General features: G+C 35.3%; 1 protein-coding gene across 1 annotated transcript; it reads right to left on the reverse strand.

The window, feature by feature from the left end:
• Nucleotides 1-16,485: 16,485 nt before the first annotated feature.
• LOC131687285 (histone H4-like) lies at nucleotides 16,486-16,797 on the reverse strand. Its single transcript, XM_058971361.1, has one exon. It carries the CDS (start codon nucleotides 16,795-16,797, stop codon nucleotides 16,486-16,488), a length of 312 nt encoding a protein of 103 aa, XP_058827344.1.
• Nucleotides 16,798-17,459: the final 662 nt, after the last annotated feature.

Below are 17,459 nucleotides of genomic sequence, written 5' to 3' on the forward strand. Positions count from 1 at the left end.
GCATTATCACTGTAAGTGTAAATAAGAAAGATAATTTAATTGTCTCCAACTTTGTCGAAGAGTGCTAGTCAATCCGGCTTTGTTAAAAGAAGTTGTTAAACTTTTAACGAAGTGATGTCTGAGTCAGTTTTGCATGGGGCCTAGCAGTGCATGGTTGTGGATCGGTACTCGATTACCACCAACTATACATTTTTGTGAGATAATGGTTAGATTTAGCTGAATGGTATGTTCAGAAGAATTGTAGTACATAATATGGAGTTTTGGTTAGAAAATTTTAGTTCCACCTGTGACCGCATAGAGGGCGCCAACACTAACTTTTCAACGGAGGGAGATAGGAATTAGATGTCTTCTACAAAGTTGTAGAACAGACATTTTTCTGTAATTCTTCCGAACATCTCGATATTCTATCTCTCTTCGTTGACAAGTTAGTGTTGGCGCCCTCTATGCGGTAACAGGCGGAACTAAAATTTTCTAACCAAAATACAACTCGTATCGCATACTACAATTCTTCTGAACATACTATTCAGCTAAATCTAACCATTAGCTCACAAAAAATAATAGTTGGTGGGAATCGAGTACACAACCATGCACTGCTAGGCCCTATGCAAAACTGACTCAGACATCACTTCGTTAAAAGTTTAATAACTTCTTTTTACAAAGCCGGATTGACTAGTAGCCTTCGACAAAGTTGTAGATAATTAAATAATCTTCCTTGTTTTCACTTACAGTGATAATGCGATGCATACAGTGCTACCTAGCGGCGAAAATGCGCGCTAGTGGGTTTTCTCCATGTAAACTGTCGAAAACTTTGATACAAACTTCGGGCACGTTGGTCCGGTAGCTAGACTTGTCCGATTTGCTTCAAATTTGGAGCAAGTACTCCTGGTGCGACTAGGAATCGACTCAGGGGTGGGCCGATTGAGTTTTCAAAAATTCATTATTTTCTCTGGCAGTCTAATAAGCACTCAACTTAACTAGCAGAATTTTCATAATAACTTGCATCAACTTTAGACAATTATAATACAGTGAAGATCCGTTTTTAACAGCCCTTTGGTGAGTTTTAGGCTGTTAAAACGGAGATGTTGACAAAATCGGAACATATATTTTTTTTTCTTTTTAACAACCGAAGTTCTTAAAATATTCTTCTTTAGTCGCTAGATATAGCTTCATAACCCTTTCCGATTATTTTGTTTAAATTTCGCTCATAGGATCAGACAGCGCATTTATATTTAAATTTAAAATAAAATTAAAATTTGGATTTTTTCATATTAAGGATCTCTAAGATAAGAAACATATGCTCAAGATTTTTTTCTCGAATTCGACTTGGTTCGTCTGCTAGAGCCCATCAAACTACCAACTATCAATTTTCATATGAGGCTGACAAAATCGTAGGCTGATGAAATCGGTTTCTCACTATAATCTATCAATCGTACAACAACATGACAACAATGTTCCATAAATACCTTCTCGTCTCATTTTTTTTCTAGAGTTGTCCTACTGGATCTGTAGAGCTAGGTTCTCGGAAGGGCTCCCCGTCAGAACCACATACTACAATTTGCAGACGAGACAGGCAATGTCGCCTACTAAAACACTGCATCAGGGACCATTCATAAATTACGTAACACTTTTAGGGGGGGAGGGGGTACAACAAGTTGTGACAAGTTGTGACATAGGGGGAGGGGGTGTTAACTAGATCGTTACGTAACATGTTTGCATCGAAGAAAAAAAAATTTTTCTTGGAATTTGTTACGTAACAGGGGAGGGGGGGGGCATGGAAAAGTTTGTGACAATTTGTTACATAGAGGGAGGGGGGAGTCAATTTTGGGCAATTTTTCCGTTACGTAATTTATGAATGGTCCCTTAGGCCAATTGTAGCGGGCCATGATTCTGAATGTGATATTCATTGTACGGTACAGGTATGTGCGGGCGTAGGGACTCGCGATCGCGTGTATTATCGCGAAGAGCTCGAGCATTTGTGTGTGTGTTAACCATCCTATCTCCCACTAGCTGGTAGTGATTTGCAGAAAAAAAAGATGTTTGCATGTATCTAAACATTCATGCAAATAACTTGGTTCACGGATTTAGGAAGGTGTTAGCTCAATTGACTTTCCGATGACCCATTTCGTCCCCCAGAAGTAATACCGAGAGGTAGTTCCTGGGAGGAATGATGGCGGAGCCCAATGGAGTTTAGTCGGTATTAATGGCTGGTCACCATTCGAGTCCGACACGCCCCCAGTGCACCCCGTGTGGTAGATTGGACCCTACCGTTAGCACGTGTACTGGGCTAGGACATAAAGGTCTTCTCCATTGTAAAAAAAAAAAAAAAATGACCCATTTCGTGTACAGTGCCAAACATGTTCCGAGGTCATCGTTCCATCAACTAGCCCCGCCTTACTGTAATGTTTGTATCAATTCGATTGTAACATTACAGTAAGACTTTCGATTCCATTTAAGCAGGAAATCGACGCGTATTTAGTATATTAGTTCAATGTGTACTAAACAACTTACCATTTTTGTAGTTTTCTACCTTCATTTCTATCTCCCATTTATGTCTCCTTTGACTCTCATCCACATTTCTTGAATTCCTGCTTATTTAAGAAAGAAAAGGGGAAATAATAAAAAAGAACCGATAGACTCCGTGTTTTCCTCAGCACTTTCGATTCTCTTAGTCTGGTGTCACTGCCTGTTGGACTTGTGTAAGTTGTTCCATTGGTTATCGCGAAGAGCTCGAGCATTTGTACGTTAAAGTGTTCGATCGCGTGTGCGTTTGTATGTCGCGTGTGCTAACGTGTATGTAACTTCGCGTGTATGAATTCTATTTTATAACCGTGCGCCATTCGCATATTCGTGTGTGTTCTTGGATAATCGCGTGCGTGCTTTATTTTTTGGTGTACTGCTAAGATGCTAAAAGAGTGTGAAATCTTCCACATCACTAGAGTGCCCGGTGATGTCGCCATGGAACGTGTTGTCTAGTGGATATGTGCTTTATTTTTTGATTGGTCCTACTGAATGCATGGACCTAAGTTATTAGGACAGAGAGTAATGGTTTCCGGACGTGACCGATTCATGAGCGCGCGAAAACGGACGTTTGAGACAGCTTTTGAACCTTCGTGAGTGCTAAAACGTTCTCGTTATTACCGGGGTGTTATTAAGTTTGCGCGAAATTGATCCAATTGAAGGCATGGACCTAGTCTGCTGGTATCAAGGATAGAAACATCCGGAAGTGACCGATTCATGTTCGTGCGACAGCGGGAATTTTTAGGTTCACGATTAAGACCGCGTTTGAAAATTTATAGGAGCTGAGACATTCATTTTATCACCGACATGTTATCATGTTTACGGGATCGCGGGTGTAGGTGCCGGGGATGGTTGCAAAGGGCTCAAGCATTTGTATATTAACGTCACGTGTATGTGATTTCGCGTGTATAATTTTGATTTTATAATGATGTAGCGTGTATTCTTGATTGATCGCGCGCGGACCGTCAATCTGATGCTTAATTTTTAGTGTATAGTACTATATTCATTTATTCGTTTTATTATTCACAAGGCATTTCATTTCTTTAGCTACAATTTAACATATATTTTTCTTCCGTCGAAAATGAATACCGTTTGACAATAATATATTTTTCATTTTGAGGCTTAAAACTATGGAATGACTGTGTTCCTGAAATTTGCATTACACATGTATAACGATTTTTTAACTTTTTTTGTCCATTTTATTGTATTCGGATTCTGAAAAAAAGCTGATCGTGTATTTTTGAATCTGGCTTGGAAATAGCTCACGAATAAAGTTCTTGGGCTGTTGTTATATGATGGCCTTGCAAGCTCGCTTTCGCAGCGTTTCGTTTCAATACTCCTCCCAAAGCATCACAAGGACCCTTTCCATGACAAGTTGCGAAAAAATTCAATTCGGCATTAATGCCAAAATCTTTTTGCATGTTGCACAAATTAAATGCCGTCATTTTATTTTTGTATTGGCTTCCTGATCCATCTGAGAAAAAGTAAATCTGTTGTAAGCCTGGCAATTTACTTTTTATGAACGCTAAACAATTAGTCAAAAATAAACGAACGGCGACATGATTATGTTTAGTGAAGTCAGCAATTGTAATAAAACTAGTAAACTTCAAATCGTCCGATTCTTCGTCTTTAAAATAAATAGCAGTAGGGTGAATAGTACATTGAGCGTTTACCCAATGAAAGCCTTGAACTGCATCCTGCAGCATCCTGTAGCTTTTAAATTGCTTTTGATGTGTTTCAAGTAGTTTGCTTGTTGCTCAGCTATAAAGTTATGCGGCAATATATTGAATAATTTTTCTAGAGAAGTATCAATAAATTCTTGTGTGTCCATTTCAACTAAATCCATAATGCATCTTTCTACTTGACGCCATTGTTTGAATTTTAATGATTCAATATTACCGTTACTAAGAATAGGGGAATTATGGTTAAAACCGACACCTTAAAGCTTAACGCTTTTCTAAGTTACCACAAAACCAATAAAACTATAATTTTTATGCAGAATTCTTCTTCAGAAAATTCTTAACAAGACTTAATTTTTTCAGCGCTTCAAAAAATGAATTTCATTAAAAATTATTGGTTGTAAAACTTGGAAAACAAAGTGACTTTTTGTAGGCACTGCGGGTAAAACCGACACCCCATAGGGGTAAGATCGACACCCCCTTTAATTTATTTTCTCTCCACTTTATTAAAATCTTTATCTTTATTAAAAATGAGATATATGCGTGATTAATAAAGTGTGAGTATGTATGATGCAAATATGCGCTTTTTATTGCTTCATCATGTAGTGAGGGAAAGAAAGTTCGAAAGCGTAGTACTATAAATAAGAGTATTTTATGCTACAGGATTATTTCTTGATATGAATATTTCCAAATAATCCTTCCGCACATCATTGCAACCTCCAGTGTCATTTTATTTCGTAAGAGAAGATTTGCAAGCGTTCTACGTTCTGCTAATTGGATTCATTCACTTGTAAGTGACACACACACACTTCTTAGTAAAACTATCTTTTTTCAGATTTGATTTTTCGGATTCTGATCATCAACGATCTATAGGGGTATACATAAGATCATTGCCTCATTGTGATAAAGTTCGTCTATGACAAACCAAGACAACACTATAAATTCGGTTTGATGAGCTTTTTGCAGAAATAGCAAAAGCTTCCATACAATCAGATAAGCAAAAATTCCATTTTTTGATTTTTAAAGAGACTTACAAGAAATAAATACAATAAAAGTATTTCTACTAATACTATAGTGTTCTAATAGGCTAATTGAAGTGTCACAAAGATCCCCAGTATTTTGAAATGGATCGCAAGTATACACAACCATCTTAACAGCGTGTCGGTTTTACCCCAACCATAGTGTGTCGGTTTTACCCCAACAGCGCACATTTTTTTATAAAAGCAATTAAAAATATTGAGTTTCTCAAGCTCGTCTTCAATGCACCTAGTTGATCATAAGAAAGGCCGATAATAATAGGTGCTGAAAAACGTGGTGATATGAAAAGCTTTTGTTCGGTTAAAACCTTAAAATCTACCAACGAAATTTAACATCCAGACGAGTATGAACGCTGTTTTGTTTATTTTTATGACATTCGGCGCACTAACGTAAATCAAATTTTTCTTCAAATGCTCTAAATAAACGTACTAATAATAATGTATCATTATGAAATGAATAAAAATTTGATTTCTAGGAAAAGTTGTGGGGTGTCGGTTTTACCCACAGTGTCGATTTTTCCCACAATTCCCCTACTCATTAGTTCTGTCGCTAAAATTTGCGTCCCAGGGCAGTTTCCGCAACACTGCAGCCAACATTGTTCGCTCGAATTTTCACAAATTATTTTTGGAAACAAATCATGATAGGAGTTAACACCATCTGGAAGTGATTTACTGCTTTGTAATGTTTTTAAAATAAGTTTAATGTTTTGATGATATATACATACGCATACGGTATGCGTGCCACTTGTCCCTGCCAAAATGCAGTGTTTTGGACGATTACTAGCGAACATGGAAAATCCTATTTTAATATCAGGATAAGTATTTTTGAAGATAGAATACGCCTCCTGCAATTAACACAAAACTAATCTTCTCTGTACGTAAATTTTGCCTTCTTCATTGTTAGATATTAAATAATCTCTTTTCCCTGCACAGACGCGGCTTACATCGTCACTATTATAAAAATTTGTAACACATGTTATCGTTTCTCTTCCTATTGCCGCTGAGCTTAAACTCTTTTCAGGCACCATCATTATTCTTTTCTCTTGCTGCAATGCTTTTGCCTTGTTGGCCATATATTAAGAAACATTGAACTCCTGCATAATTCTATATGTAGTCCAACTTTTGGGATGTGTGGTGAAGATCCTGTATCGCTCATTGCTGTCTCTCGTTTCTTTATATTTCTCCTTAAGTTGTGTAAGAATTTCATTATCGTCCGACAAAGGTGCGTTGTAAGTGGTAACGATCGTTTCAGAACTGGGTGCTTCTAACGATTCTGAAAATACATATGATAGATTGATTATCAGAAAAAAATCATTCAAATGATTTCTTTTTTATTATTTACCTTGGTAGGAAAATGGAACGAATCCAGAATGTCCTGCAATGGCGGTCGATGTTTCGAAGGATTCTGAAAAAAGGTTTCAAAGAACAAGAGTTTGTGTTAGTAGTTTGAAGAAAAGAATTGTTGTAGCAACGAAAACAAATGAAGGAGCTGCTCTCATCTATTTTCATCTTTTTTTCATTGCACAATCATACAATTTATTGGTGAGTTTTCTGATACGCGTACTCATCATCCAAATACCACAGACTGAACACATACGTTTCATTTTAAGAGATTCTACAATTGAACTGTTGTTGTAGGAAACTCTGTTTTCTAACTGATAATTTCTTTCAAAGCATTCCTGGTTTTATGTAATATATTCGAACCTTTAACCGAATTTTTTTATGAATATCGACATTTTGGGACTTTGCCGATTTCGCTCCTTTTTTCAATTCAATGTTAACATGCCTGGTTTTTCTTTTGCAAAATTTTAGAACTCGAATAAAGATTCATGTATAATAAAATTGTAATTGAAAGCTTTTAATAAATATAAGCAACTAAAAAATTCTCGTGTTCATGATTGAGAAAGGCACAATTGCACCGTTAGGTGGATTAAAACAGGTTCTTTTTTTAAAACTACATTTAAATAGCTTTCATTTGACATATAAACCATGAAAATCGGTTCAGTGGTTCAAAAGTTATGAATTTAAAAAAAAATCAGCTTTTGAAAAATCACGACTTTTTGAACCCGTCTAACGTGGAAAGCGACACCCTAATGACGAAATAAAAAATATGTATCTGATATTTTTCGGTAAGGAACGATTCTACCAAATATTGCAGAATTCTGAGAGATCGTATGCTGTAATATATATATATATATATATATATATATATATATATATATATATATATATATATATATATATATATATATATATATATATATATATATATATATATATATATATATATATATATATATATATATATATATATATATATATATATATATATATATATATATATATATATATATATATATATATATATATATATATATATATATATATATATATATATATATATATATATATATATATATATATATATATATATATATATATATATATATATATATATATATATATATATATATATATATTACAGCATTCGAATTACCGGCCTAAGTGTATTCTACTTCACTTCTGTTATGTCTCTGACATTACCTACCCATCTTTTTCAAATAACTTTTTTCCTTTGAAAGTGCCCAACTTGAATTTTTGACGGTTGGTAAGGAACATAATTACCTATCTTGGAAAAAAATATCACCCAAATCAAAGATGGGGTTTTTTGCAAATCGACTTTCAATTTTTAAAGTCGTTTTTTTCGGTATAGTAGTCGATGAAATTTTTTTTAATGCTTTTATTCAAAAATTCGACTAATTTTCTAAAAATCATTCCTACAATATTTTTGTGTAGGATTTGTCATTTTTAGACTAAAGCCATTTGAAAAAAATAAAATGGAAAAATATTAGACCCTTTTTAAAAAACAGTCTAGATCATTTTTGGAAAAACTAAGTATGCAAAGTGGCTTTCTGTGACAAAATTCTCGTGTACAGAAAGTTTCATTAAAATCTGAGAGGCTACCACCATTTCTCCGAGTTGGCGCGAAATTCGTCAATAGCGCGAATGGAAGTGCAAGCAACATAAAAATATTGTAAGCAGTACTATAAAATCCATGCGTATGGTGAAAGTTCAGCCTATACACGCACCCGGCAAACAAAAGTTCGCTTCAGCATTATGGCATTGTAGGAAATAGCGATTGCTCACGCCACGCACAGTAGTGCACAAAAATAATATAGGCAACACCTTGTCAGGAAAACGAGATTGTTTTGAAAGGTGCCAGCTGAATAAATAAATTGGATATGTAGCCTTTAGTGTCATAAAATAATGTTTGATGTTGAAATTGTTATGTTAGTTATGTTCCTATAGTAGTTACAAGGCGTCTAATGTTTCGTATCATTGTAGTTCTGAGGTTTTTGTGTGATTTATTGCAAGTTGGGCTACTTGGGAATCTTAGCCCCACCACTCGTGTTTCTTTGCGGTTTAGTTATTTGATTATTGAAGTGTTCTACCAGTGATGAGGCACTCGAGTGGTGTTCTGAGGTATTTTGGGTAGGGAAGCAAACTTCTTTCGGTTTATTTGTGGGTACTTTGATGCATGAAATTGAGTACATCTCGATTCAGTTGTGTCTGCTAGATCGTTCCACTAAACCTTCACTATATCAACCCGCCCCACAGTGATCACCTTCCATACAAAAGTCGGACAAAACCTCAAAAGTGGCCCGAATTTGATGAAAATTTCACATTAGGGTAATTTTGTGACGCTGAATTCATATTTGATGTTTATTTTTTGTTTTTTAAATCCTCAAAATTTTGGCACTTAGGGTGGTTCGAAAATTCAATATTTACGAATATAAAGTGCACTATTTCCGAAAATTCATTTTCAAAAAATTAGGTTCGGTGAATTTTTTAGCAGAATACACACAATACACAATTGTTGATAATGATAAGACACATCTATAAATTATATTGCGAACCCTGGGTAGTCAAAGGCTACCATGCGCCTCCTTCAGACGTATCATGAAAAATCACCTTTTTTCATACCTCGGGGCAGAAAGGGGCAAAACAAGATATTCATTTTCGGAAAGTACACTAATTTTCAAGTATAATGAACAACAAGCGATCTTTCGATCTTTTTTCAAAAAAAATGTACAGACACTTTGAACATTATAACTTTAAACTATTGCTCGATTGATTATTTGTTTTTCATGTCTGAGCGAGAAGCAAGGCTTGTATCGACTAAATCAAATGGCAGCTATAAATCCAGCGAATAATCTTTCAAATGAAATCAGTTTGACCCCAATCGGAATCTTAACTAAAAAGATATATTCATTTGAATAACTTAGGTATGAAAAGAGTTTTCCTCAGAATTCATCATCTATTTCACCTTCGAAGTTCTGTAAAAAATTGAACTCTCGTCTTCGGGACTTAATATTTTGAGAAGACTCTATTCAACCTGTTAAGAAGCAGAGAAAAATGTTAAATCGCGAAAAATTTAAAATAAAATTTTGAGGTTTTGTCCGGCTAGGCGACACTGTGCGCCCTTGGGCCGGGTAACAATAAAGTACGGCAATTGAGCCTTAAAAGAGCTGGCGCTTAAGCAATTTGTTCGGAAAGGTGGGACGGTTGAGTAGAGTAATTACTTAGCATCGTCAGGAGGCTACAAAATATCAATGTAAAAAGTAGACGATATATTTCGCATTTTGCATATCTTAGACAAATACTTCATTTAATTGCTCCAGTGGTTTAATTTGAAATCTGCGATACACAACACATGCTAAAATTATAACCGGTTGACGACCTAAAATTATAACCATGTCATGCTGATAGAAATGAGCAGCATCCAACGATCTTTGAATTCGGCATAAATATGAAAGGTTCTTTTCTTTTCCGAACCACCATAATTATCATAAAGAATAATTAAAAAATTTCCCAGTCCAACATATTATTTCAAATCTTATCATTCCGTGGAATATCATTAGATTTGAAATAACATATCCGAAGTGTAGTCACGTCGGTTATAACACAGATATGACTCTTTCAATGTTTTTGCAAAAAATTGTTTGAAAAGACATTGTGATCATTACTTTCATGTCAAATTTGTCAGGGTAATAAAATTATTTAGCTGAACTGTTTAGCCATCGTACCAGCTTGCCACTGCCAGTAAAGAGAAATTAGGATTGTTCCCTTTATACTTCAAAATAGTTTCCAAATATGGATTAAATGCTGCCCTTTAAAAAGTCCTGATTTGCTTTGGAGTTTATTATCATGTTAATTTTTATTGCTCCGAATTGAAACTCGCGTGATATAAAATTCTTTTGACAGATGACAAAAATCCACCAAATGCATGTTTGATTTTGCATTTTATGTCATAATCATATTGCTCGCACGTCCTCACGAACTACCAAATTAAAATTGACAGTGCTGTTGTATTACTATATCGCCGCAGCTGCCAACGAGCATAAACAGAAAGGCTATATGATAGACTGGCGGCACTTTTCATCGATTTAAACGTGGTGTTCTTTACTGGTTTTTCTGATGGCTGTCCCAATTTGGGATATCTCTTTAAGGTAAAACCAACTAATGAATCATATCACTCAATGCTCCACCTGTGTTTTGTCAGTCTATTTATGTTTATCCATACTTAAGGTGTTGTTGGTGTGAATCCAGCTGTGAAAAGGAAGTTTGGATGAAACGCATCAAACACGAAAGCCATGTTGCAAGTTTGAGAATTAATCGTAGACATTTCAGAGGAACCATGTATAGCCGATTTGAGTGCGATGTTTATGACTCCATTGGTAACGTTTTACACCGGTGCCTCTGTTCAAATCATGAATGGATCAACGACGCAGACAGCAGGCCCAACGATTCAAGGCAGCCCGTAGATCAAACACCCGTATACGGCAAGATAAATAATCACTTCGCTCATTCCTCAAAACAAGCATCCAACATTTAATGTTCATTTATCATATTTCTTCAATACTATATTTAATATAATTTTTTTTTGGGTTACACCTTTTCAAATGTTTACAATATTTTAGTGATACAGTTTTGTTATTAGCTTTTCATCTTTTTCCTTTTACATATAAATAAAAGGCTATGCAATCATTCAAAAAAACAATTTTACAACCGAGGCCCGGTGCACAGTGTTTCCAAATAGGCAAAACCTGTTTTAATCCACCTAGCGGTGCAATTGTGCCTTTCTCAATCATGCACACGAGAATTTTTTAGTTGCTTATATTGATTAAAAGCTTTCAAATGTATAGATTACAATTTTATTATACATGACTTGACAGCTATATACAAGGAAAGAAATCTTTATTCGAGTTCTAAAATTTTGCAAAAGAAAAACCAGGCACGGTAATATTGAATTGAAAAACCTATTTTAATCCACCTAGCGGTGCAATTGTGCCTTTCTCAATCATGAATCACGAGAATGTGTGCGTTGTTTATATTCATTAAAAGCTTTTAAATGCATATATTACATTTTATTATTATACATCACATGACAACTATATACAGGAAAATAAATCATTCGAGTTCTAAAATTTTGAAAAAGAAAAAACAGCCACGGTAATATTGAACTGAAAAAAGGTGCAAAATCGGCAAAGTCCCAAAAAGTCGATTTTTATAAAAAAAATTTTTTCGAGATAACATAAAATCTCTACGTTTCATGCATTTTAAAGATGTTTGGCATCAAAAATACGAATTCGATTTCTGAAATTTCATGGGGTCCCCCCTTTGAAAAAAAAATTGAGTTCCGGCTTTTATGGGAATTTCATATGTGACCGGACGGTTTAGTCTATATTTCCGGACCCATATAAACGATCCGTACGAATTTTATAGACATTTATGTTAATCCCTTCCCTTCCTACCGCTCTCTCGTGTAACAACGTGCTTCATACTTCCTCCTTTTACCCTTAAATGTGTGATGTAATTTTTGAATGACCTTGTAAAAGGGTTTAATAGTCGTTTTTTAAATATATGTTTTTTCATGCAAGAGACAGCATGCGACAAATGGTTATCCCTGTATTTGTTAGCGTTTGCTTTATAGATTCGAATGAATATGGCTTTGTCTGCGGAAATTTTCGGATTGAAGTGTTATTTCATACCAAAATGTTGCTTTTTTGGCACAAAAACTTTCCATAACTCCACAGATATAAGAGATAGAAATAAATTTGCATAACAAAAATTGTGCATTTTCTTATGCCGAATAAAATCTTAGAACATTTTGAAATTCTATAAAAGTACCCTGAAAAGTTATTTTAAAAAAAAAAGATTTTCAAGGGTGTATCATAGAAAACTCCACAAATGTGTATTAAAATCAAAAGATAGATACATAGTCTCTTTGGTAAAGTTGTTTCTTATTATATTCCCTACAACTTTGCTGAATACAGTTTTTTTTATTATTTTCATAAATGACCAAACAAAAATTTGCTTCTCAGCTTTAGGGGGATAATTCACCAAACAAAGACTTTAATAAAATGGGGAATAGTTTATAAACAAACTTTGCTGAAGACACTATAGCTCGAAATTTTTTTTTTCGTGGTCAAAACAATTTCGATCACGTTTTTGCCTATTTGGAAACACTGTGCGGTGCAGAGATGCCAACGGTACCGGGAAACTACACTTTTTTCGGTATTTTTACATTTGTACTAGCCGCACAGCTACAGCGACGCATAACTACAGCTTTTGCCAGACCGGTATCACAGTGGCACGACTTAGAACAAAAGGTGGACTAAAGTCCAAACTTTTCCGTATCGGTTCATATAGGACGTTTTTATATAATTTTGGTACGCTGCATTCGTTTTCGATATTAAAACATTTCAAAAATGAACATTTACTATTCATTAGGATGCCTTAATTTTTTTTTCTAAATCGTTCGTAAAATTTGTGTATATTAATTTTCGTGTGCTAAACCGTTTTTGATATTAACATCTGCAAAAAAAATATACATTAGGGTGGCTTAAAAATAATTATTTTGCTGTGAAGGTTAAAAAAAATTTTAAAGACATTTTTGTGCGCTGAATTCCTATGTTGGTTATAGAAAATAGAAATTAACTTTACTATTTATTAGAGTGGCTCAAAAGTAAATATTTTGTCTTTTATAAAGATTTCTTTCATTTGTAATTTTGGATTTTATTTTCCGTATTGAAACGAATTGATTCTCATTATGTGGCTTTAGAAATGACTATATTATTTTTAAGGATGAAATAAGATGTGATCAACTAATTATGGAATGTTTAATTCATTAGTGGGTTACTTGGTATGAAAACTCAATTTGTTTCATTTTCAAAACAAACATTTTGAGCGTCTTAGTGGAATGTTGATTACATTCACTAATCAACAAGATGGTTAACGATTTTGTTTTCACAGGTGTGTTTTAAGTTGCTTAGATTGCTTATTTCATACCTTAAATTAAAATAAATCCAAAATTCTTTTTTCGCGTTAATGGTTCGTTTAAAAATCCTTAAAAAATTTTAAATTATTTTATTAGGATAATATCGCATACCCTTAAGCTATATCAGCGCTATGCAAACTCGGAAAAAATAGTCTCACCAAATGACTAGAACTCAACTGTGTTCACTCAATTTGACAGTTATTGCGTAAGTTAACAAACATAGTTCATGAAACATTTTATGACACATTTCAGATGGTTGAAAATATTTACTGAATTTTAAACATTCTTAATTCCTTTACCACTTAAAAACCATACTTCCCATTCGGCTCCTTAGTCTTGATCACTAGTAAAACCCTTGTAGATTATGCTCTAAATGCTATTTGAAAATTGTGCATAAATTAGTGTCATTATTTTAGTCATAAAGTGAATATTCAAATTAAATATCAGTAATAACCATGTGTCTCCATTCACAGTTTTTTCAAATTTTGACTGCTTATAAGCTGCTTATAATTATCGCAAGTTTTCGCAAAACTAGCATAGGCTCATTTTAATGAGAAAATGAATAGCTTTCGAATGAGCATAGTGTGATCGCGGGCATTCACGGACGTCGTTGTTGTTATCGCTTTAGAAGTTCGAATTCAATAAAAATCCATGACAAACAGTTATCTAAACACTAACAAAACCAACTAGTGACTTATTTTTGGTGATTTTACGATGTAATTTTATCACACGGATAATTTTGGTGAAGTAATGCAATTCATAAAATCAACCGTTTCTTTGTAAAACGAGAATAACCGTATGTAATTCCTATGGTCAAATAATGCAAAAAACACTTGAGTTATGCCCTTCAAAAAGCTGTCAAAAATTCATTTTGCATTCAAATCACCTAAAATCTCGCGAAAATGTCTCTGATGGCTCAGTTGATACGAGAAAAATACTAGTGAGAATATCGCATAACCTTCATATATGGACTTAAGTCCGGGCTCGTCCCACTGTGATATGGCGGCACGTGCAAACTGAATTGTGGAAAATAGGTTAATTTGAACCTTCTAGCAATTGGAAAACCTTTTCGGTGCTATCCAATCGAAAGAAAACTTCTCTCTATATAAAATTATTTCATTTTTGTATATATTTGCTCGAGCGGAAGTGCTCGTAATTTGGCGACCTGCGGAAAACGTTTCAGTCGGCTGGTCCTTTGTTGAAAACTTTCGTTATTAAAATTACTAAAACAAAAAGTTAACGGGTGGCAACACACATTTTGGATTTTTTTCTCAACCTGTCAAAAAAAGACAAACGATTTGATTGAAATCGAAATTAGAAGATACGTTCTCGAATTGTTGATCACCAAATTTGTGAACATTTCAAACCGATCCGTAATTGGATGCTGTCCGGCGAAGCTTCCGTTTGATGTCGGAACAGGCGCGTAGTACGGCGTCTATGTCAACACTTTGCTAATGCATTTCGGGATCTTCCACCAATCAACTGTTTGCAATTCGTGGCTCTCACAACAAAAAACTCCCGAAGAAATCTGCGATTGGGCGACACTGAAGCAAATTGTGAAGCGGGTTGTGATTTTTAGGGTACAAATGGGATCGAATGGGTATTCGGGAACGATTGTTTTTTTTTGCGTTTTTTTTTGCGAGGGAAGTAACTTGCTTCGTGCAAAACAAAATATTTACCCAAAATAATTTTTATCAACCGGCTAGCGGCAATGAGATTGCAGCGTCGAAAGGTGTTGTAAACAGTCGACGGCGCAACGTTTTCCCCTTTGAAATATTGTACCGTGCACTTTTCGCCGAGATTCTTGTGTTGCTCGTAGAACCGTGCGCTCGCGAAATGCTTTCTTGTTTCGACGGCAAAGAGAGACAGAGAGAGAGAGAGAGATAGAGAGAGAGAGAGAGAGAGAGAGAGAGAGAGAGATAGAGAGATAGAGAAATACCTCGAAAAAAATCCAACATTTTAGTTGCGGATTTTGATTTTAGTACACTTATAATTAGTGTTATTTCGAATTGCTTTGGCTAACTCAAAATTCTATTATTTAGGATATACTGATCAACTCGCTACATCGTTGTGTAGCATACTTCTCGCATACATAGTCGTCGACATGGCTGTGAGCTAATAAACCGCACGCGTCGACCATCACACCCAGATGCTTCAGCGCACGCATCGATGGGAACGATTCAATAGTAATTCTTCAAAAGGGCTAATGAGACTTTTGTAAACAAACTTATTTCGCTCATTATTCCGCTACCGAGTTGAGTTTCATGAAAAATACACATGAATCAACATCTTTGTCCTTGGTAGAATCAATTTCAAATGTTTTCTGTGTTGAAATGATAACAAATTAGGAGAAATCAGCAAAACAAAAGTTTGTTTAGAAATCTTATTAGCCCTATTCAAATGTTGATATGGGATTGTCCCCCGACGCAGATCACAAGCTGGACTTTTTTACGGTTGCTCAATCTCTCTTCCTGTGTGTGTGTATGCTGTAATTACTTCCTGATTGATTCAGTATTAACTCACCAGCCATCAACTTTACCTAACATTCAGACCAGTTAAAGGTACACAAATTCATAGGTAGACAGGTAGGTGAAAGCGTGGTAAGCTGAAACGCGCGCTCGAAAAAACGAGTCGGTCGGCGGTTCGTTGCTATCGAGAAACGAGCAGTTTTGTCCCATGATACGTAAGCTCGGGAGAAAAAGGAAATGCATATATGAAAAAGGGAAACCCAGCGACTGAGCGCGTTGTCGTAACACTGGTCTCTCGCATATCCATCAAAATCGCACATTAAACAGTACGCCCCTGCAACGTGGATGAAAACTATGAAGGATACATTTCAAACTAATTCTTTTTTCTAAACATTTGGTGGCCCTGAAAAGGGCCTTTTGTGTTGTAGTGAACGGTAGGGCTATTAACCACCAAAACCGTACAATGTGCGTCCCTGGCGTTTAAGCGCATAGACGACATCCATCGCAGTGACGGTCTTCCGTTTGGCATGTTCGGTGTACGTCACAGCATCCCGGATAACGTTTTCCAGAAAAATCTTCAGCACACCACGGGTTTCCTCGTATATCAAACCGGAGATTCGCTTCACTCCTCCACGTCGAGCCAGACGACGAATGGCGGGTTTGGTGATGCCCTGGATATTGTCACGAAGCACCTTGCGGTGCCGCTTAGCACCTCCCTTGCCGAGCCCTTTGCCTCCTTTGCCACGGCCAGTCATCTTCTTGGTTGTTGTAGGTAATAACTTAGTAGGCTAGCACAGCACACCTGCAGCAGCGAGATTCCAATACCGAATGTTGCAATTCGGCTTTTTTTTTTGCATTAAATTTTTATTAATCTTATTTTTTGTTACATTTCTGTACATTTTTGTTCAGTTTAAGTGATACAGTGCTACTTTTCATCTTTGGTAATCTTTCTATTTTACGTTTTTAATGTTGTGGTAATCTGCTTTAGTTTTATAACTGATTAACAGTTTGATAACTTAACCTAACTTAACTAAACTAAACTATTACGGCTCTAATAGTGAGCTAATTAAGGGATGCAAAGATAGCACACATTTCTCGTGAAATTTATTGCTTACTGCTAATAATGTTTCATGTATAGTGGCAACATTAGCCATCTGATGTACCGTTGTTGTTCTTGTGTGCCATGGCAGGTCTAGAACCATTTTCAAGGCACATCGCCCCCACACAGGCATAGCGTATTTTACAACTGGGAGAATTATCTGGTTGTATATTGCTAATTTGTTCTTCTTATTCAAAGCTGACCTTCTTTTTACTAATGGATATAAGCGTTTTATGAGCAAGTTACATTTGTTTTGATCTTCTCTACATGTGAGCGGAAAAGCAGTTTACGGTCAATGGTGAGCCCCAGATATACCAC

Source organism: Topomyia yanbarensis, chromosome 3 (genome assembly GCF_030247195.1).
Source record: "Topomyia yanbarensis strain Yona2022 chromosome 3, ASM3024719v1, whole genome shotgun sequence".
Lineage (NCBI taxonomy): Eukaryota > Metazoa > Arthropoda > Insecta > Diptera > Culicidae > Topomyia > Topomyia yanbarensis.